The 23,699-nt window shown below is 43.1% G+C and overlaps 1 protein-coding gene across 2 annotated transcripts in view; it reads left to right on the forward strand.

Annotated features, from left to right (window-relative positions):
• The first annotated feature begins 3,168 nt into the window (after positions 1-3,168).
• The window catches only part of TTC1 (tetratricopeptide repeat domain 1), a 39,530-nt gene continuing 18,999 nt past the window's right edge, over positions 3,169-23,699 (forward strand). Inside the window, exons 1-7 of one of the 2 annotated variants that reach the window (XM_077468436.1) lie at positions 3,175-3,755; positions 6,025-6,085; positions 6,763-6,875; positions 7,540-7,576; positions 10,110-10,258; positions 18,174-18,228; positions 22,813-23,241. In XM_077468436.1, coding sequence (XP_077324562.1) covers positions 3,312-3,755; positions 6,025-6,085; positions 6,763-6,875; positions 7,540-7,576; positions 10,110-10,258; positions 18,174-18,228; positions 22,813-22,943 — 990 coding nt within the window. In that variant the 5' untranslated portion in view covers positions 3,175-3,311 and the 3' untranslated portion in view covers positions 22,944-23,241. Of the gene's footprint in view, positions 3,756-6,024; positions 6,086-6,762; positions 6,876-7,539; positions 7,577-10,109; positions 10,259-18,173; positions 18,229-22,812; positions 23,242-23,699 lie in introns of those variants that run through there. The other variant, XM_077468437.1, reaches the window with a different exon arrangement.

Below are 23,699 nucleotides of genomic sequence, written 5' to 3' on the forward strand. Positions count from 1 at the left end.
ATCTAAACCACTCCCACTCTACTATTGTGCCCAATCAGATGATGGGATTACATTATGGAAACAAAAATAAATTTATTATCCATTATGATTGTATCCTTTCCATTGAAACTCACTTCCCCGAATGTGACATATTGATTGAATGTGTTGTCATTGATTATTCCTATTGAAGCAGATCAATCAGAAAATAAATTGATAATTTATTAAAGTGATTATCGCCACCATTAGGGTTTAACCTCTTCACCCCCCTTCCTGACCAGGCCATTTTTTGTGATACAGCATTGCATTACTTTAACTGACAGTTGCACGCTGTACACAAATAACATTCATGTCATTTTTTCCCCCACAACTTTCTCTTGGTGGTATTTGATCACCTCTGCAGTTTTTATTTTTTGCGCTGTAAACAAAAAAAGAATGACAATTGTGAAAAAAAAACAATATTTTTTACTTTCTGCTATAATAAATACCCAATGAAAAGAATCGAATTTCTTCATCAATTTATTCCAATATGTATTGTTCTACATATTACTGGTAAAAAAAATCCCAATAAGTGTATATTGATGGTTTGTGCAAAAGTTATAGCGTTTACAAACTTTGGGATATTTTTATTTTATTTTTTACTGGTAATGGTGGTGATCAGAGACTTATAGCGGAACTGCAATATTGCAGCGGACAAATTGGACACTAACGCCGGGTACACACGGTCGGAATTTCTGACGGAAAATGTGCGATCGGATCGTGTTGTCGGAAAATCCGATCGTGTGTGGGCTCCATCTGACTTTTTCCATTGAAATTTCCGACACACAAAGTTTGAGAGCAGGATCTAAAATTTTCCGACAACAAAATCCGATTGTTTAAATTCCGATCGTGAGTAGACAATTCCGACGGACAAAGTGCCAAGCATGCTCAGAATAAATTAAGAGACCACAACTATTGGTTACTGGCCCATTTATAGTCCCGACGTACGTGTTATACGTCACCTTGTTAAGAACGATTGGATTTTCCGACAACTTTGTCCGACCATGTATATGCAAGACAAGTTTGGCACAAAATCCGCCAGAAAAAATCCGATGGATTTTGTTGTCGGAATGTCCGACCACGTGTACATGGCATTAGTAACGCTTTTTGGGGACTAGACACCAATATAGCGATTAGTGCTAAAAATATGCACTGTCACTGTACTAATGACACTGGCTGGGAAGGGGTTAACATCAGGGGCAATTAAAGAGTTAAACGTGTTCCCTTGGAGTGATTACTGACTGGAGGGGAAGACAGAGATCTGTGTTCCTGCTTAGTATAAACACAGGATCAGCCCATTCCCCTCTCACATCCTCCGATCGAAGGCTATCCTGATTCAGGATTTTGCAGAGGGAAATTGGGAATGTTTGCTTTTGCACTTTTGGAGCAGCTGGCTTCAACAAAATGCCTGCTGACAATGCTGCTAGATCGTTTCCCCTTGTGTTCAGTGGAGAGAGGAAGGGGGCTCCTCCCCTCTCGACTGAACACACAGTGTAGGCTGCTCATGGAGTTCCTTCTGCTCTTGTCTCAGTGTAAAGACCAGGCAGCAATTTAACTTTAATGTACAGGAGGTGGGGTTAACTATATACAGGAGGTGGGGTTAACTATATACAGGAGGTGGGGTTAACTATATACAAGAGGAGGGGGTTAGCTATATACAGGAGGAGGGGGTTAACTATATACAGGAGGGGGGTTAACTATATACAGGAGGAGGGGGGTTAACTATGTACAGGAGGGGGGTTAACTATATACAGGAGGAGGGGGTTAACTATTTACAGGGGGTTTAACTATGTACAGGAGGGGTTACTATGTACGGGGAGATACTATGTGCAGGGGGGTAACTATGCACAGGGGGGTAACTAGGGGGAGAGGGGTAACTATGTACGGGGGGTAGCTATGGCTCTGCCTGGGACACTGATGCAAGGACTGAGGCTGGGAACACTGGTGTAAGGACTAACTCTGCTGGGGGCACCTGATGCAAGGAGGGACTCTGCTGGGGGCACCTGATGCAAGGAGGCACTCTGCTGGGGGCACCTGATGCAAGGACGGACTCCGCTGGGGGCACCTGATGCAAGGACAGACTCTACTGCTGACACTTGATGCAAGGACGGACTCTGCTGGTGGCACCTGATGCAAGGATGGACTCTGCTGGGGACACCTGATGCAAGGACGGACTCTGCTGGGGGCACCTGATGAAAGGACGGACTCTGCTGGGGGCACCTGATGCAAGGACGGACTCTGCTGGGGACACCTGATGCAAGGACAGACTCTGCTGCGGACACCTGATGCAAGGACGGAATCTGCTGGTGGCACCTGATGCAAGGATGGACTTTGCTGGGGACACCTGATGCAAGGACGGACTCTGCTGGGGGCACCTGATGAAAGGACGGACTCTGTTGGGGACACCTTATGCAAGGACGGACTCTGCTGGGGACACCTGATGCAAGGATGGACTCTGCTGGGGACACCTGATGCAAGAAAGGACTCTACTGGTGGCAGGTGATTTGGCTAGTGACACGCTCATGGATCCCACTGATTTAGAATTATTGTGAGTTGAATAATTTCATTTTATATTATAATAATAGAAATAATGCGCTTCAATCATCCTGACACCATAACAACCATGGAGTCGGGGCGATTGAAGCGCTAACACCAGGTGTTTGGAGTATCTTTATCTGCTGATTGTTAAACTTTCTAGAATACACATATTTCTATTGTTGTGTAGGATCTGGGCCTGCTGTCCCTTCATTCATCTCAGACTCTAACCACACCCCTTTGATCCACTACCACTATCTCACGTAAACCACGCCCATTTCCCCCCACACAAAGCAGGGTTCTCTGTTTTTGTTACTATGCCACGCCCACAAACACATGCCCCACCCCCTAATTATAATACGGCTACGCCTACAGCCAAAAAAGTGACCTGTAATTATTATTTTTTTCTTTTGCAATGTTGGCAAGAATGTCCTTTACTTAGGCAGACCACCGTCGTGCCTTTCTCCTGAACGATCATTGGTTGCTTCCGCCAGAAGCCTCTGATTGGCTCCCACTGTGTCCAATTACAGTGCGAGTGGGTTACCTGAGGCGCGTGCGCTGACTCCCTCCTGACTGCACCACTTAGACAAAAGATTGCGCTCTAAGCCTCGTCTGTTGCAATAAAGTTTGCTGTATTCAAATACTACGCCTATCTCCGAACAAGAACCTTACCGACCAATAAGGCCGAAAGTTTAGCCGTCCTCATCAGTAGGCGACGGAAGTGACGTGTTGGGCTCAGGATCTGTCGCCGGCTGAGAGATATGGAGGAACCGCTGAGCCAGCGCTCTTGTAAAGGAGAGGAGGAAGAGGAAGAAGACTTCCATGACTGCACAGAGGACCCGGAGAGGCTGAACGGAGAGTCAGAGGAAGAGTTCACAGTGCTGGAGGCGGAGGAGAGCGCTGCAGAGAAGCCTGCTGTCTTGGAGAAGGGAGGTCCTGAGCCTGACAAGAGGAAACCTGAGCCTGTCACCAGGGAGGACGGAGATCCTGAGCCTGCCATGGCAGAGAAGAGACATGCTGAGTCTGTCACTGAAGAGACCCGAAGTCCTGAGCCTGTCATTGCAGAGAAGAGAGATCCCGAACCTGTCAGCGAGGAGGAGGAGGAGGATCCCGATCCTGTAATGGAGCCTGAGATAGGAGATGTAGAGATGGAGGAGGAGGTCCTGCAGGAGCTGGAGAAGGACATGAGTGAGGACGAGAGAGAGGTGACTATTGGGAGGATGATATATTTGTGAAGCTAAATGCTGAAAGTAAAGCTTTTGCACACTGCTGGGGACTTATTTACAAGTTGCCCTTCTGTATGGTGTGCCTGCTATCATAGCAGCATACTGTGACTGATGGGTGCTATGAGAAATCAATAGGTTAAAATGTGTTCATCCAGTATATTGTTTATGGAGATGAAGAATAAAGATCACATAGCAGTGACCACAGCTGCCTCATGGTAGCTTCTCTTATGAATGGTAACTCTAAAGTGAACCCATGACCGGGCTATTGACATTCAAGTACTCACATTGTCAACAAGCATTAAATGAGCTTGAAACACAAAACCTGCCTTCTCAGATCTCTGCCGTTGCATGTAGTGTGGAGGAACTCATCCTCAATTTTCACAGCAGAAGTGTGGTAGTCAGTCTCTAGGCCCATAGCTTCCCCCTCTCAGAGCAACTTCTGTGTTTATATCAGAGAGGAGTAGACTGGAAGACTCCTGAGTCACTCCTGGGAGGGGAACCCAGTGAGCTGCAGAGTCACTGCTAGGAGGGGGGAGCTGTGCTAAGGAATCATTGCTGGAAGGAAGGAGCCAAGCTACTAAATCGCTGCTGGGAGGGTGACCTGAGCTGCTGAGGAACAATTTGGATTTTGAAGATGAATTGCTGTAAAGTGCTAGCAGCTGCCGAGGTTATGAGGGCTTGTTTTTCAATCTGATAAACACTGTTGAAAATCTCCAAAAAGCGATTAATAAATCCAAAACCAAAAATGTGACATATGGTGGGTTATTTTCAAAAGGCCAATCCACTTTGCACTACAAGTGCAAACTGAACTTGAAATTGCACTTAAAGTGCAATTGGAAGTGCAGTCACTGTAAATCTGAGGGGTAGATCTGAAATGAGGTGAAGCACTGCTGATTTTATTATCCAATCATGTGCAAGCTAAAATGCTGTTTATTTTCCTTGCATGTCCCCCTCGGATCTACAGTGACTGCACTTCCAAGTGCACTTTCAGTGCAAAGTGCATTTGCCTTTAGTAAATGGCCCCCCATTGTATCTTACCAATGATTAGATGTGATAGCTGCATTTGTTTTCTTTTCTTGGGCTTTTTTTTTTTTCTCTCCATTTTCACCTGGTGATCTGGCCAGTTACACACCTCCTGTATTAGATTGCCCCCACTCTGGATAAAGGAATACAGGGGGCACCTTTAGAACAGCAGCATTGTCAGTCTGGGTGGGAGGGGAGTGTTGGATGACTAACAGATTTAAAGCAATTGTAAACCTACATTTTTTTTTATTTTTTTGTAATATATTCTACTTCCCTGCTCTGTGCAAGGATTTAGCACAGAGCAGCCCTGATCCTCCTTTTCTTGGGTCCCCCACTGGCGCTCCTGCTGAATGTCCTCATAGCAAGCCAATTGCTATGGAGGCATTCATTCATGCTCACTCCTGAGCCCCACTCTGTATCCATAAGACAAACAGAAAATGGCTCAGCTCTGCCCCCACTTCCTCCTCACTGGCTGTAATTGACAGCATTCATGGCTCCTGTCTCTGAGCGAATGAAGAGATAGAAAGCCAGCACACTCTCATGCACATCGCTTGATCTAGATGGAGCTGCATGCTGAAGGTTTTATACATAGAATGGATAAAGCTAAAAAACCTTCAGCCTTAACTACTTTAATTACAGTGGTAGTAAACTATTAGAGAAAAAAAAAAACTTGCAAGACAATGGCATAATGTGCTAGTATGCATCGCATACTAGCACATTATGAAATACTCGCCTTAGAAAAAAGCCCTTCCACCGGTGCCCGCTTACCGCTGAGAGGATTGACCTCTTCTCCCATCCTTTCTTCCGGGATCACGGGCTATGGCGATGTGAGTGGCTGGAACCGAGATGACGTTGCATGCACGTGGGAACCCCCGATTCCAGCAAGTGTTTTGAACATCCGACAGGGTATGCCATACCTTCAGAGCGCATGTGCAGGCGACGTCAGCAGCTGCATGCAGGGTGAATATCTCCTACATGGTGGACATTTAGGAGATATTAATTTTACCTACAGATAAGCCTTATATGCTTACCTGTAGGTAAAAATAACAAAGCGTGCTGCATACCATCAGCAAAGTGCTTAACTGCACCAGAATAACAATAGTAATCTGTTTTGGAGATGAGATGGTCATGGGAAACATTTAATAAGTGTTTTTTTTTGGGGGGGGGGGTGTTATGGTGCTGTTGGGACATGGGTGTAAACCAGTCATTGTCATATTTTTTAAAGGACAGAAGAAAGGAGAGCACTCGTTTAAAAGAAGAGGGGAATGAGCTGTTTAAGAAAGCAGGTAAGCAAAACTTCACTTTGTGAAACGGCTGTACCAGTCAGGTTGTGGCATGATGAGACAAAGGAACCTAAAAACTCTTGGATAACTACTGAGAAGCACAGCTGTGCCTTCTAGCTTGCCCCTAGGTACATTCTTCTTCTTTTATTTTTTTCCCCCCATGTTTACCTTTTAAAATCTATTTACAATGCTCAATAGCTCAAGCTTAAATTTGCACTCACAGCTGAAAGAATCACAGAACTGATTCTTTCTTCTCCTTCCTGCTTGCTCTTTATGGCCCATTGACACCAACACCCTCTGTTTGGACTCAGCGGGGGATCCATGAACTAAGCCTCTGCAGAGTCTAAGCAGGACAGAAACATATGACACATATTTGACATCTATGTCCATTCAGATTGGTCCTTCATCCTGTGATTGGGGAAAAAACCCTATGTAAGTGCACATGTATCTTCTTCCTATATCGCATTCGGTCAGGGGAGTAAAAGTGAACCAGGACAAAAAAGTTTTCCATTTTATACCTTGCAGTGCATTTGTGATCTGTGTAATCACAGGACATAGACTGACGAAACACCAGTGTGGAAGGGGACTTTGGCTCAACTCAGATGTTCAAGTGAAAGAAACCGATTTTCCCCTTTGTAAATATTTTATGTGGTGAAATGTTTTGTTCTGCTTTGGTTTAGATTATGTTGAAGCTGAAAACATCTATTCTCAAGCTCTGCAGAAATGTCCAGCCTTTTACAAGAAAGACCGATCTATTCTGTTTTCCAACCGAGCAGCCGCTAGACTGAAACAGGTAAAGAGATGCTTAGCTTCTGTTTTCGGTGCAGTGTTGGGAATGAGCAGATGTACAATTACATCATGTTTCAGAACAAATAAAGTACATTGTCAAAAGGGTGCCTATGCACCAAATGATGGAGCAATCACTTGTAAACAAACCGGCGTCATGTTGACTCCGGTTCCTCTCTCCCCTCTGTGTACAGATCTGTACAGTGGAGGGGAGAGATTGGATGGCAGCAGCACTGTGGGCTGGATCTTTAGAGCCCACAGCGCTGCTCTGTGACAAGTGCAGTCACAGCCATCCCTCCATACTCTGCCATACTTGGCGATACCCAGCCATGCTCAGCCAATATGACAATGGGGGAGATGTATATTACAGTGGGGACTATATGGTGGGGGAATTTTCACAGGTTTTTGCAAATTCAATTATTATTTGCTGATCCGAAAAATGATCCGATCCGTGAGGTTTTTTATCCGTTGCACCCCTAGCTTCAATTAAGCTGCAAAGAAAGATTGCAGCAAGTCACGGCTGCGCAGCATATGAAGGAGAATAAATGGACCTCCCTTTGCCCATCTTCCTCTGTGTGAGATCTGTCAGTGTATACCCAGCTTAAAGCCACATGTATTGCCATAATCATTACAACTTCTCATGTATATTTTCATAATTTTTGCTTTTACAGGACAAAAAAGACCTTGCACTAACGGACTGCACCAAAGGTATGTTTGTTTTCTGAATGTATCTCATTCTACATTTAGAAGTTTAGAAATCAAATGACATCCTGTGTAGATTTCCTGTGTGAAATGATTGTAAAGTAATTTTGACTTGCCCTGAAAAGTGTCTAAGTTAACAGTACTGCTGACCTGTAGCACCTTGTGAGGCCTGCAAGATGCAGGCAAGTCGTGGTCCCCCCAACCCCCCCCCCCCCCCCAGCAGGTTGAATGAAAAATAACAAAATTTCTCCATCCACATACTCTATTTCTCCCTACTGAGCTATTGTATTCTGGCAGCAAGGAGACTTCCCCACCGTTGGAATACACTGATCAGCACTGCCTGCTATAGCTGGTGGCGCTGATCGAGCGGAGAAAATCCAACTGAGAGGTTGTACAGAAGTTGATCGTCAATCAGCTTTTGTACAACTTCCCTACTCATACATGGATCAATTTCAGCCAGTTCTTGCTGAACCAGCCGAATATTTATCCATGTATTGTTGGCTTTAGTCTTAAAGTATGTGAACCCTTGTAAAACATCCCTTTCAGTTTAAAATAGAAATTAAAGGAAAAACATTTTGTGTATAGATAAAAAAAAATGCAAAGTTTTTTTTTTTTTTTTTTTTTTTTTTTTTTTTTTCCTATAATTGATCACATCTCCTCTGTTCTCAGCTGGGCCACTCAAGGACATTCACAGAGTTGTTCCTAGGCCACTCCTTTTGTTATCTTATCTTTTCCCCAGTCTGAGGTCCAGAGCGCTCTGGAGCAGGTTTTCATCAAGGATGTCTCTGTACATTACTGCATTCAGCTTTCACTCGATTCTGACTAGTCTCCCAGTATCTGCTGCTGAAAAACACCACCACAGCATGATGCTGCCTCCACCATGCTTCACTGTAGGGATGGTATTGGCTAGGTGATGAGTGATGCCCGGTTTCCTTAAGACATGATGCTTGCTATTCAGGCCAAAGTTCAATCTTTGTTTCACCAGACAAGAGAATTTTGTTTCTCGTGGTCTTAAGAGTCCTCCGGGTGGGCTGTCATGTGGCTTTTACTGAGGAATGGCTTCCATCTGGCTACTCTACTATACAGGCCTGTCTGGAAGGTTCTCTGCAATGCTGGAGCTCTGTTAGACTGACCATCGGATTCTTGGTCACCTCCCCGACTGAGCCCCTTGTCTGCTCGATCAGTTTGGCTGGGTGGCGCCGCTCTAGGAAGAGTCCTGGTGGTTCCAAACTTCTTCCATCTACAGATGATAGAGGCCACTGTGCTCATTGGGACCTTCAATGCTGCAGAAATGTTTCTGTAAAAACAAAGTTCCTCAAAGTGGGACTTCAATGGACCCGATCACGTGACGGCGCGGCGTGCTGCGCCACCCGCCCCCTGATGCATAGAGGAGAAAGGCACACAGACCGTGCATCAGAGCCCGAAGTAAGCCACCGTCGCTGCCCCTCGAGAGCGGTCTGTGGGGCCTGTGTGTGCCAGCTGGGAGAACAGAACAATGAGCGCAGGGAGAAAAGGGAAGGAAAGGGCTCAGCTGTGCTATGGAAAACCATGGACAGAATTGTAAAAAAATAAATAATTAAAAGGCAGCCATCAGAACAAAAGTTACTAAAGTGGGCATATACTGCAATGACAGAATTCCAGTTAGTTGGCAATAACCCCCTCTTGTTGCAGAAATGTTTCTGTACCCTTCCCCAGATCTGTGCATCGGTACAATCCTGTCTAGGAGGTCTTCAGACAATTCTTTGGACTTCATGGTTGGTTTGTGCTCTGACATGCACTGTTAACTGTGGGACCTTTTTTATATAGACAGGTGTGCGCCTTTCCAAATCCTGTTCAATCAACTGAATTTACCACAGGGTGACTCCAATCAAGTTTTAGAAACATCTTAAGGATTAATCAGTGGAAACAGGATGCACCAGAGCTAAATATTAAGTGTCGTGGCAAAGGCTGTGAATACTTATGCACATGGGAATAATTATTATTTTTTTTTTTTTTTAATACATTTGTAAAGATTTCAAATAAACTTCTTTCATGTTGTCATTATGGAGTATTGTTTGTAGAATTTTCAGAAACCTAATTAATTTAATCCATTTTTGAATAAGGCTCTAAAACATAAAATGTGGAAAAGGTGAAGCACTGTGAATACTTTCCGGATGCACTGTATAAACAGGCTGTTGGTGGCATCACAACCACCCGGTATGAAATATATCTTCTAGATTGTAAGCTGTAACGAGCAGGGCCCTCTTATCCCTCCTGTATTGATTTGTATTGTAAGTGTACTGTCTGCCCTCATATTGTAAAGCGCTGCGCAAACTGTTGGCGCTATATAAATCCTGAATAATAATATATATTCAATGCTAGGTCAGCTTTATCGTTCCTTATAAAATGAACAGAGCATGACCTTTTACCGAGCGTGCTCAAAGCCTTTTAATACACTGGTGTGTAATCCTTTTCATATAGGTTACATCTGTGTTTTTAGGATTAATATAGATGTCAGCAAAGGATGGTTCAGTTTTCTATAATGTTTTTTTGATTACAGCAATTGAGCTGAATCCTGACTATGTCCGCGCCTTACTGAGAAGAGCTGAACTATATGAAAAGACTGAAAAACTTGACGAGGCCTTAGCTGATTACCAGTCTGTTATGAATCTGGATGCATCATGTCGCCAAGCCAGAGAAGCCTGCATGGTAAGACTTAAAAGTCCTGTAGCTGTAATATATTTTTGAGCAACTGAAATTAACAATGAACCCATTGCATGATGTCCAGTGTATGCTCCCAAACCAAAGAATGCATAACCGTTGCTCTTGTGTATATTCCAACAGGAAAAATGTTAATCAGCACACGAGAGGTATTTTTTCTTTTCTTGCATCAGGGGACACCGAGCCATAGTAATAACTATGTGGGTTATATTGGCGTATCTGGTGCTGGACACTGGCATGAACTTCCCCCATATAACCCCTCCCCATTACTGGTAGTCAGTTTTTTTTGCCAGTGTCTAAGGTGTTGGGCACGTGTAAGGATGTGTTGTACTGAGCTCCACGGGCAGCAATCTTTTGAGAGCCAGCCATCCTGACCGGATCTGTTCTGATGTCTCTGTAATGGACTAAATGATCTGTACCCCGGCCTTCTCATCTGAAGACACAAGGTTTTGCTTGCGAATGCTTTTAAAGCTGGGCCCTGGGGTCCAGTACTTTTTGGTAGTAAGGCCAAAAAAAGTTTACTGGCAGGGTCTTCTCGAAGGTCCAGGATTGCGGGATTACCTGAGTGTACCCCTGTTCCTGAAGATTTCCTTTCAGGGTTTTGGAGCCTACCGTGAAGGGCGAAGATTTTTTATTTTTTTAAATCTCTGATAAACCCTGCTGCGAGGAAAGGTAGTGGAGATTTTCTCAGGAATCTCTCCTTCCATGTATTGTGTTGTCATGTCTATGTGTCGCCACTGGAGGCTGTATTGAGTACTCACCATTCTGATGCTGGAAACAGCAGAAGCTTGAAGGGGGGGGGGGGGGGCGGGGGTTCTGATCACTTCCTGGGCCCCCCCCAGGTGGGCATTTTTTTTTTTTTTTTTATCCTTTTATTTTTCCTCTTCGGAGGATCCTAACAGGGAAGGAGTAGCCGCACAAGTCAGGTGTTTGTCTACTCCCTTACTTAACCCTTTTTTTGCCTGCAGCACAGGCTTTTGAGGTATCTACCTCTAATAGGGTTCATTTGAACCTCCCCCACCTGGGGATGTTTTTCCTATTCATGCATAGCTATGTATTCTGAATGGGAACATTTCTATGAAAGAAATGGGGGTTTCACCTATTAATGCTTCAATCACCTCAGTGAGCAGAGTCTCGCATGTCCAGTGGATAATGCACTGATGTTAAAGGATCCAGCAAGTTAAGGTTGGATTTTCCTTTTAAAGACAAGATGTGTTTTTTTTATTTATATATTTATTTATTTATTTTTTTTCCAGTTCTGGCTGCAATGGGAGTAGCTCAGTCCATTAACCCTTTGACATCTGCTCCACTATTTTGGTGGAGCATATTTTGAGTCACGCCAATGCATTGGAATGTGGACTCCAAGGGGTTAAGGAACAGGTGTGAGATGCCTGAAAGTTCTGACTGATCAGCAGGCCCAACAAGGGGCTGGTGTATTGACGCACACTGTGTCTCACAGATGCTATGAAGGACTCGATCGTATAAGCCCTATGGCTTATTCTTGGACTAGTGCATTTTTGCACAGGTCCGTGGCTGAAATATTAATCAGCCGAAGCACCAGGTGAAAACCCTTAGCCAGTCTGTGTCCCTTTCTGGGGTATGACTATTTAGAATGGATAAGTACATCCAAAAGGGGTAAAGCTCTCTTTACCAGTAAAAGGATGTTCAGACAGTTCTCCTATAATCGTGCAGCCTCTCCTATGCCTTAGTTCCCAGGGGCAGAAAGCCCATAAAGCAGAATGCTAAGGCCTTCTCGTGAAGGAGCACCCCCCACTCGTTCGGGTGAGGGGAAAGGTCCTGCGATTCTCAAAGGCTGGCAGGAACAATGTTAAGAGCAGAGGGATTTCTGCGATTTTCTTCTCTAGGTTATATCTAGAGTTTCAAGAGCCTGGATGGCCCAGTCGGCTTTTGCTATGAGGGTCCAGGGTTCGGGTCCTGTTTGGGTGCTGCCTGTGGGGTCCTTGGGGCTGCTGATGTGGCAGTCTTTATGCAAGAGTGTCCGTCTCAAAGAATGCTCCTAAGGTTCCAGAAAAAAAGAGAAAAGGGGAAAGAGAAGTCTCTCTCTTTCTGGCCTCTGGATCAGCTGTTATCCCAGTCGGTGATATCAGAGATTCCCTTAGTGGAACAGGGTTTTTGTTGGCACAAACAATTTAAGGTCTCAGAGCCAAACACAGAGGTAAGACCCATTCTAGATCTCGGAGATCTGAATTGGCATTTGAACATCCGATCCTTACATAATTCGATCAGCTGTGTCCATCCTGCAAGGAGGGGAGTTGCATATCTCCCATGTGCCAAAGTTTCCAGCTTACCAGAAATTTCTGCGGTTTGAAATATAAAATTATCTTTTTCAATCGTGGCACTGCCATTCTGCTTAGCCACAGCACTACGAGTGTTCTGAAAGATTATGGCACCTTCTTTAGCCAGGTTAAGGGCTCAAGGCATAACGGCCCTAGCCTATTAAAAGGATCTACTTTTAATAGATCATTTCATTTAAACCAATGTATTATTCTTCCTTCCTTCTCCCCAGAAGCCTTAATCTGGGAAAGAGAAAGCACTACAGTCTCTTCATGTAGTAAGAGCGATTAGAATCTATTTAAAGCCGACCGCTCAGGTTCGCAAAACACAGGTTTTGTTTGTACTGCCAGAGGGTCCAAGATATGGACAGGCAGCGGCAAGATCCACTATTTTCCAAATGGATTTGCCAAGTGATTGATCAAGCTTCAGCTTAAATAAGAAAATTCTTCCTTCTCATATTAAGAGCACACTCATCCAGGGCGATTAGTGCCTCTTTGGTGGTGCATCATCAGGCCTCTATGGCTCAGATCTGTAAGACCTCAACTTGGTCTTCGGTTCATAAGTTTATCCGATTATTATCAAATGGATATTAAAGGTCATGAGGATATTGCCTTTGGGCACAGCATACACTGCAGGCTGCAGTATGAGTCCTTTGGCCTCCTGTTTCCTTGATTCTGTCTCCCTAACCCCACCCCTTGTGATCTGTTGCTCCACACTGCACATCAGAACCCATGCCACCATCTTCTACTTTGACATCAGATGCCTCTTCCGTCATTGCCTAGGAATCGGATGGACCATAAATAAAAACGTAAACTATTTTTGCCTTTTTAAGATGCAAGCAGGCAAAAAGCTATTTTTGAGTGAAGGCTCACTAGTGAGTGGTTAGGCAACAAAGGATATTGCCTAAACACCAGACTTGTTGCTTACACTTTGCAGTTGTAAAGTCCTTTGTCATCCAGCAGGTTGCCATATTGCATTAAAGCGTTTTTTTTTTTTTTTTTTTGCATCAGTATATAGCACGCCATAATCTCTCATCAACAAATTGTGGCAAGCTTTACGCCCTTGTTGCTTTAGTTCCCTTCTACTTATCGCCACCATTTTGCCTATTGGCAGTGCTACTTTCACATCACATGCAATCCCTTTTTCCAACATTTTCCTCTATTTTATTCTTTATTTATTTTGTTAGAATTTCGAAAAGTAAAAATATTGCAAAAATATACTTCCTATTCCATTTCCTTATATATCCCCATCCCCCCCTCCCCTCTCTCTCTCCGTCTCTCTCTCTCTCTTGCTCCCCCTCTCACCTCCCCTCGGGACCACTCATTCTGAGATATTCCCTTGTTTTCTTGAACTCCAACCATTTTCCCCATTTACTATAATAAATTTCCACTTGGTCTCCTCTTCTAGATATTGATTCCTCCATTGATCTTAACCACTCTATTTTACCTAACCATTCCCTCGTGGATGGGGGTTCGGCAGTGCCCCATCTCTTTGGGATCAGACTTTTTGCAGCAATCAATAAGTGAGGGATCAATGAGTTTTTGTATTCCCCTATTGTTTTGTCAGTATCATGGAACAGGCATGTCCACGGATCCTTCTTTACCTGTTCCCCTGTTATCCAGAAGATGTTTCCTATTATTTTCTCCCAATATGGGCCAATCTTTCCAAACTCCCACCAGATATGTGCAAAAGTTCCCACCTTATCGCAGCCCCTCCAGCATAGTGCTGATATGTCCGCCCTTCTCTTATGCGCTCTTTGTGGGACGATATACCATCTTGCCATTAGTTTAAATGACATCTCCGCTGACATATTGTCCTTAGATATTGTACCTGCTATTCTTAAGATCTATCTCCTTGTCTGACCATGCTCCAGTCATGGCACAGCTGAAGCTAGTAACAGATCAGGCTAAAAGAGACATGGAGATTAAATGAAGCATTGATCCAGGACCCAGAGACTAGAAGTAGAATTGAAACAGAGCTAGAAGAGTTCTTTATAAGAAATGACTCCCCAGGGGTTACGAGGCGTACGATATGGGAGACCCACAAAGCATTTATACGAGGAATTTTAATAAGCATCGGGACAGGGAAAAAAAAGGAAATAGGGAAAAGGTTACAAGATCTAAATAAGGAGATTTGGGAATTGGAGCAACAAACAAGACCAAAGGGGATCCCAGAGAAAGTAGAGCTAAAAGATAAGAAGCTACAATTAGAAGAACTCTTGGAGAAGGAAAGGGTGCGAGTTAACCACTGGGCAGAGAGCATAAGATACCAGGAGGGGAACAAACCTGGGAAATGGTTAGCAAGAGTAGTGCGGGAGAGAAGAAATGCGTCCTTTATATCCAAAATAAAAAATGAAAAGGGGGAAATGAAGCACTCCACCCCTGAAATAGCGACGGTCTTTCATGACTATTCCAGCCAGTTATATAAGGTAGGACAGGGAAAGGAGAAAAGTAGAGATAAGGAGGATACTATTGAGTACCTAAAAGGGATAGATCTTCCTACAGTCCCAGAGGATGAGCTGGAAATGTTGGAGGCCCCGGTAACAGTAGACGAGGTGGTAAGGGGAATGGCAATTGGGAAAAGTCCAGGCCCGGATGGGTTTCCAATCCTATATTATAAAAAGTTTGAAAAGATACTGGCGCCTAAATTATGCGAGTACATGAACGCAGTCGCAGAAGGGGAAGAACTGAGGGAAGAAGCATTGATGGCTTACATAACTTTGATATTAAAGGAGGGGAAGGACCCAACAACCCCTGGGAGTTATAGACCAATCTCTCTTCTGAATACGGACGTGAAGATATTCTCAAAAGTGATAGCAGAAAGACTGAAACCATTGCTACCCCAATGGGTCCATAGTGACCAAACGGGGTTTGTTACGGGCAGGGAGGGGAGGGATAATTGCCTTAAAACCCTAATGCTGATTCATGGGGTGGAGAGCAGTGGACCCCCAGTCGCCCTGTTATCGGTGGATGCTGAAAAAGCATTTGACAGGGTAGACTGGGGCTTCATGTTTAAGACCTTAGGATATTTGGGGTTAAAAGAAAAAACCTTACGATGGATAAAAGCATTTTATTCCCGCCCGACGGCAAAAATTAAAATTAACGGTAACCTCTCCCCGGTAGTAAAGTTATACAATGGAACTAGACAGGGGTGTCCCCTGTCTCCAATGCTGTTTGTACTGGCTTTGGAAACCTTGCTGGCTTCTATCAGGAAGAATGGAGATATAAGGGGGGTGAGAATAGGCGGAGAGGAGTATAAGGTCTCTGCGTATGCAGATGACATATTATTTTATGTTTCGGAACTCAGGGTGACTCTGCCAAACATAATTAAGGAGATCCACAGATATGGGAAGCTGACAAATTTTAAGATCAATATGTCAAAAACTGAGATTCTGAACATAACCGTACCAAAAAAAGAACAAGAGGAACTCCAGAGGTCCTTCCCCTTTATCTGGTGTAGGGAAGAGTTAAGGTACCTGGGAGTAAGAATTACACCCACATTGTCATCTACATACGCAGCCAATTATACAGACATATTAAATAGGGTTAAAGAATGTATTAAAAGCATGAGACATAAACCCCTGTCGTTAATAGGAAGAGTAAACGCGCTAAAAATGTTTATTTTACCAAAATTGACATATGTGTTTCAAATGATCCCAATAAAAGTTCCGCAGGAGTTCTTTATGAAACTCCAAACCCTAATCTTAAAACATATATGGGGACGTAGGAATCCTAGAATCTCATATGCGACTCTGGAAAGGGGGAAAGTAGGAGGGGGATTAGCCGCCCCGAACCTCAGAAGATATTACCAGGCAGCAGTAATTTCACGGGTGGTGGACTGGGTGTATGACAAAGGGGATAAAGGGTGGGTAAATATAGAGAAAACACAAAGTGGAGTCAATTTAGGAAAAAGGATTTGGATACCACGGGACTATCGTGACTTGGGGAGGAGCACCAACCCACTAACTATTAATTTGTTTAAAATATGGGATAAAGTGGGTGAATTAAATCATTGGCAGCACAATTCACCTTTAATTTCTTTATTAGACACAAGTTTTTTTTAAACCAGGGAAGGAGGAATATGTTTATTTCACCAGATGGGTAAAAAAGGATGATATTTTGTTGAAAGATGTGATGAATGGGGACAGATTTTGCACTTTAGGAGAAATAAGACAAAGATGGGGATGTAGGAAATTAGATAGTTGGAGATATGCACAAATTAAACATTTTGTTCAGACGCTGCCTCGGCCACTCCGTGGGGAAGGAGATCTCAGACCTATGGAGAGAATGCTTTCAGACCCGAGCTGCAAAAAAAAAAATTTTGTCCAAAATTTATAAAATTCTAGAGGAGGAAAAGGAACCAGGGGAACCACTATTCCTGAAAAAATGGGAAGAAGAGTTGGGTACTCTGGGGGATAAGGAACATTAAAGCGGTTCTGCACCAAAAAAAATAAATAAAAAATATTAAAAGCCAGCAGCTACTAATATTGCAGCTGCTGACTTTTAATAAAATCACACTTACCTGTCCCAGGGTCCAGCGATGTCGGCCATCCTCTGTCAGGGAATCAGGAAGTGAAGCGTTGCGGCTTCACTGCCTGGTTCCCTACTGCGCATGCGCGTCTCTTCTGGTCCCCGCTGGGAACTGTGTGTTTCCCAGAACACAACGGGGGGCGTCTGCGGCGGTCTGTCCCGGAAGTGGGTGCAGATACCTGGATTATCCAGGTAACTGCACCCCCCTGCCGATTGTGGCACCGGAGGGGGGGATCAGATTAGCGGAACTTCCCCTTTAGGGTGGAGAACCGCTTTAAATTTGATAGAAAATTATAGCCTGTATTTTTTATTTTTTTTATTTGTTTTATATATTCCACAAAGGTGGCATTACCCTTTTAAAGCAGGGGTTCCTGTCCATGGACCCCTGAGTGGCCCAGGGATGGGTTTCAGGGGGTCCGTGAGGGTCAGATTAAAAAAAAAAAAATTTAGATTCATTGAAATGAGCTAAATAATGAGAATAGTAGCGAACATTTCTGGGGAGGGGTCCATAGCTTTCACCACATTCAAAAAGGTTAAAAACCTCTTCTTTAAAGGGACAAAACTTAGTGAAAAGTACATTTTGTTGCAGAAATGTACTGAATCTTCGTTTCGTTATTTTGCCCAGACATACATTTTTAAGGGCCTCTCCACACCAGAAAGCAGTGTGGGAAACCAGTGTTCCATGTGTTCAAAATGCACTGCAGTTGCAATCTGCAGGGGGTGTCAGTGTTGACAACACCTTAAATGTAGGTTGCACTGCATTTGCTTGAACTGGATCAGTAGTACCATGTGATTCGTTTGCTGTGTATTTTTTTTTTTTTTTTTTTTTTTTATTATTAAAGTAGTGCATGCACTACTTTTTGTGCAGTCCACAGCATTTTCAGCCCATTCAGATGAATGGAATGAAAACAAACTGCACCCAAGAAGGCATGTGAATCACACAGAAATCCACAGCACGTTCCACTGAGATTAATGTTGTGAATCGGCCCTAATCAATTACAAATTTGTATGATAGTTTAGCAATTGATTAAAAAAAAAAAAATCTTGCACAAGTCATTTTTGTTTTGTGTATTTTGCAGCGCTTGCCTAAACAGATTGAAGAGAGGAATGAGAAAATGAAAGAAGAAATGATCAGTAAGTAACCAGGTTTCCTCCCTCACAGACTGTTCTAAGTATCTTATTTTTGTTTAATTTGTGTTTATTAAAGAATGAAGTAGAAATAAATAGTGACAGACAGCGTATTACATACAATATACCATACATAGTGACACCAGTGTTACAGAAGACATAGGACGGGACTTGTAACAGTAAGTCGCTAACAATGCAATACTAAGAAGAAACTTCTGAGGATAAGTGAAGCCCGCCCATTCTGTATGACAGAATTATTCCCCAACCAAAGATTGGGATAGCAAATGCATAACCATGCAACCTCTGATGTACCATCCAAAGCGCAGTAAACCAAGTCACTAAGAAAAGGAAGAGAGAAGGAAAAAGAAAAAGACCACAGTAAAAGAGGGTAGAGAGGGGAAAGTCAAAGAAAGAAAAAGGAGAAAGGGAGGGAGGAAGGAGGAGAAAAAGTAGGGATCTGCCCGGTCCTGTCTCAGACCAAAAAATAACACACAGAAAGTCACATGAACTTAACCAGTTTGCGCCATAATTTCCGCATAATCTGAGGTATATTTAAAGGCTACCCAGCAGGACCAAATCCATTTCCCCAAGTCTGCCTTTTTCTGGAGGGAGTACGTAAGGTCCTCCAGTTGATATGTGCGGTCAACCTCCACAAGCCATTGACGTAGAGATGGGATTGTAGGTTGCTTCCAATGACGTGGAATAAGCGCCTTTGCAGCGTTAAGCAAGTGTGGGGGTCACAGACTTTTTATAGGGTCCTGCTGGGGAGCCTGTGCAGTGAAACAATATGACCCATGGATCATTTGGAATCTCATAACCTAGAATGATTTTCTGTTCTAAGTATCTTATAGGCAAAATAGGAAAGCAATTTAAAATGTGATTTCATATCAGCCCGTGATTACCAAGTATAGCCCATTCCCCTTTTTATGGGAACAGCTTGCTTTACCTGCCAAAGGATAAGTTGTTCTCTGTAGCAAGATTCGTGGCATCCCCTGCCAGACAGAATAGCTTGGTCTGGACTTTTACCGCAGCTACAGTTATATATAGCATATCCCACAAATACCCCCAGCTTTCTAATTAGTACAGAAGAAGCACATTGATGAAGTATTCAATGCAAGACAATGCAGTGGTTTAACATGACATGTTCCACTCAGAACAGGCCTTACCATGGTCAACCAAAGAAGTTGTGTGCTCGTGCTCAGCATCATATCCAGAGGTTGTCTTTGGGAAATAGATGTATGAGTATTGCCAGCATTGCTGCAGAGGTGGGGGGGGGGATCATCCTGTCAGTGCTCAGTCCATACGCCGCACACTGCACCAAATTGGTCTGCATGGCTGTTGTCCCAGAAGGAAACCTCTTCTAAAGATGATGCACAAAGTCCACAAACAGTTTGCTGCAGACTAAGGACATGGATTACTAGAACCATGTCCTGTGGTCTGATGAGACCAAGATAAACTTATTTGGTTCTGATGGTGTCAAGCGTGTGTGATGGCAACTAGGTGAGGAGTACAAAGACAAGTTTGTCTTGTCTACAGTCAAGCATGGTGGTGGGAGTGTCATGGTCTGGGGCTGCATGAGTACTGCTGGCACTGGGGAGCTACAGCTCATTGAGGGAACCATGAATGCCAACATGTACTGTGACATACTGAAGAAGAGCATGATCCCTTCCCTTGGGAGACTGGGCTGCAGGGCAGTGTTCCAACATAACAACCCCAAACATACGTCAAAGATGACCACTGCCTTGCTAAAGAAGCTGAGGGTAAAGGTGATGGACTGGCCGAGGATGTCTCCAGACCTAAACCCTATTGAGCATCTGTGGGGCATTCTCAAACGGAAGGTAGAGGAGCACAAGGTCTCTAACATCACCCAGCTCTGTGATGTCCTCATGGAGGAGTGGAAGAGGACTCCAGTGGTAACTTGTGCAGCTCTGGTGAACTCCATGCCCAAGAGGGTTAAGGCAGTGCTGGAAAAATAATGGTGGGCACACAAAATATTGACACTTTGGGCCAATTTAGACATTTTCACTTAGGCGTGTACTCACTTTTGTTGCCAGTGGTTTAGACATTAATGGCTGTATGTTGAGTTATTTTGAGGGGACAGTAAATTTACACTGTTATACAAGCTGTACACTCACTACTTTACATTGTAGCAAAGTAGTAAGTGTCAGTGTTGTCACATGAAAAGGTATAATAAAATATTTACAAAAATATGAGGTATGTACTCACTTTTGTGAGATACTGTAGATCAGAAGTACTCAAAATATTCAGATTTGTAGTATTCGTTTACATTTTTTGTAGAAATGTTGCTCTAAATTTACTATTTAAAATCTATTAAGAATCTTCCCCCAGGCTTCAATTGGTGGAGAAGCTCTGATACAGATCTAGTTTGTGACACATACATCATACACTTAAAACATATCCAGTGCTCCCTTTACCTTCATATAAAACGTTCCCTTAACCACTTCCCGACCGTGCTATAGCTGAATGATGGCTACAGCTTGGTCGCCCAGTTCTGGAAGGGTGTTTTTATATGTTGCTTCGTGATTGCCCTGTCCTTAGGACACCGCTGATCCTAGATCGGGGTAAAGGGAAAATTACAGTGGCCCTTTACATCATGATCAGCTGAGCATGTAGTAAACACAAGCCGGTTATCTGCATTCATTTCCTTGCGCTGACAGTGAGGAGAGAGACGATAACTGACTTCTGTAAAAGGGACATCTACACTGATAATCAAGGCACTGGTTATCAGCACGGTCCAAATAATGCCCACCAGTGCTGCCAACTAGTGCCCATCAGTAAAGGAGAAAAATGTTTACAACATTTTACAACAAACTATGACAAATGTTTGTTTTTCAAAATTTACAGTATTTTTTTTTTTTTTTGTTTATTTAGCAAAAAATAAAACGGTTGTGATTAAATACCACCAAAAGAAATCTCTATTTGTGTGGAAATTAGAAAAATGTCATATGGGTAGAGTGTAGTGTGACTTTTCTGAAAGCTGAAAATTGGCCTGGGCAGGAAATGGGGTAAAGGTGCCCAGTAGACAAGTGGTTGATAAAGTGTCAAATTGCATATACAGGTTTCTGTATGTAATAAGTTTATTTTATTTATTACAGGTACTGCTCTAGCACCATCAATTTTATGCAGTGCTTTACACATATATTGTACATTCACATCAGTCCCTGCCCTCAAGCTTGCAATCTAAGGTCCCTATCTCGCATCCCTTTTATCTGGGGCAATTTAGACAGGAGCCAATTACCAGCATGTCTTTGGAGTATCTGTAGAAAACCCACACAGGCACGGGGAGAACATGCAGACAGATAGTACTGTGGTTGGGATTCGAACCAATGACCCTACTGTTTCTAGGCAGAAAAGCTAACCGCTTAGTGACTGCTGCCCCAACACCTCCTTCTGTTAAGGTGCCAACAAATCTAAAATCACAAATCTGTCCTTTTTAAAAATTGCATATAAACATAATCCAAATGCACACCTATTTTTAGCATGTAAATAAATCCAATAGTATAATGTGCAAAAAGTACACAGATGATACAGAAGTCTATGTATAACGAATTTTCAAAAAAATGAAGTACTTCAATCTTTCAAGAAAAATGTTCTCTAATTACACATTTTCACCTTGTGATAACCTTTGCCTGAAACACTGCAGGGCCAACATGTCACTGCCGACAATGTGTAGGCACACTAATGTTTACATATCTCCCTAAATCCATTTGCAGAATTACTTCCGGCCTTCAAATATGAATGACTGAAGACCAAGTTAATTCTGTGCATGCCCACCCACACATAAATGGAGTGAAGGAATGTCGCCAGCACGCCACTGATCTCTAAAATGGGTCCAAAGTTTTAATGATCGATTACATGGCTACAGCAGAAGCAGTGTTTCGAAGCCTTCATCAGGGATCCTGTGAGACTCCAAAACGTTACTTCGACTGTAACAATGTTATCGCTCATTAAAGCTTTGGACCCATTTTGGAGATCAGTGGTGTGTTGGCGACGTTCTTTCACTCTGGTTGTCTTCAGTTCCACCCGCTAGTTGCTGCAGCACCTGTCTACATACACAGCAATTTTTACAGGAATGTGTGCATTGAGATAAATATGCTACAGTCCACACATAAAATGACCTATTTAGAAGGGACAATGTAAACGGCAGCAGTGTGTAATTGGTGGTGACACTGCTGGCTACATATTGTTGATATTTACATCGTCGGCAGCATCAATGGCAAAATGAGGTCCATGTACAAGGGACACATTTTAAACATTTGCACAAATGTGTAGATGCATACAGTGTGTAAAAATATGGCCAAATGTATGGCTGTGAATGTAGATCTTTCCAGCTTTGGTTTCTGTGGCTAAATGTTTTGGACCAAAACGGACCAGTGTGCATGGGCGCATAGCATATAGTAGCACTGCATTTAGGTCTGTATAAATTACGAATCAGAATGCAGACTATTGTACTCCTGTGTGAATAAGCCCTTACAGGCTGTCTTTACTTTTGTTTCAACCACATGATGACAGGCTCACTTTAAACTCTGTGATTTATGGAGTCAACAATGTTTGTTTTATATCCCTCAGGTAAACTGAAGAGTTTGGGAGATCTGGTTTTGAAACCTTTTGGGTTGTCAACAAACAACTTCCAGGTCAATCAGGATTCAGAAACTGGATCTTACTCCGTCAACTTTGTTCAGAATCGCAACAACAGATGACATGCATGCAATCCTTCACAATGCTATTGTTACTCATAAAGAAAGACTTCAATCTTCATTGATCAGCTGCTCCAAGGAATAGTAACAAATCTATAAATGCATTAGTTTGTGGTGAACTCTGTTATAAGCAGGCATCATACATTTTACCAACCTGTCCAAAGAGGAGGCTGCAATTTAAGAAATATTTAATATATTTTTAGTGTTTTTTTTTTTTCCTTTTTGTTCATCCATTTTTTTTTTTTTTTTGGTTTTCTGTATTATGTTTTTGTTCATTTACATAAAAACAGTTTTGACTGCTGTTTATGAATGTTTACTTACCTCTACTGCCCTGGGGAGGTGCTGTGAAAGGAGGAAAACTTGGGGCGGCACAGTGGTGTAGTGTGTAACACTCTCACCTAGCAGTAAGAAGGGTCGCTGGTTTGAATCCCAACCACGACACTACCTGCCTGGAGTTTGCATGTTCTCCCTGTGCCTGCGTGGGTTTCCTCCGGGTACTCCGGTTTCCTCCCACACTCCAAAGACATGCAGGTAGGTTAATTGGCTTCTGTCCAAAATTGGCCCTAGTATATGAATGGGGACCTTAGATTGTGGGCTCCTTGAGGGTAGGGACCAATGTGAGTGTGCAATTTACCAGGATAGGGGTAGACACTCAGGTTGAACTGGATGGACTGGTGTCTTTATTCAACCTTACTAACTATGAAACTATGAAACTTATTTTACAAAAATATAAAAATTAAATGGAGGCTGTATAGTGTA

The sequence above is a fragment of the Lithobates pipiens genome, unplaced genomic scaffold (assembly GCF_037356315.1).
Source record: "Lithobates pipiens isolate NorthernLeopardFrog02 unplaced genomic scaffold, aLitPip1_a1.2 Scaffold_8, whole genome shotgun sequence".
NCBI lineage: Eukaryota > Metazoa > Chordata > Amphibia > Anura > Ranidae > Lithobates > Lithobates pipiens.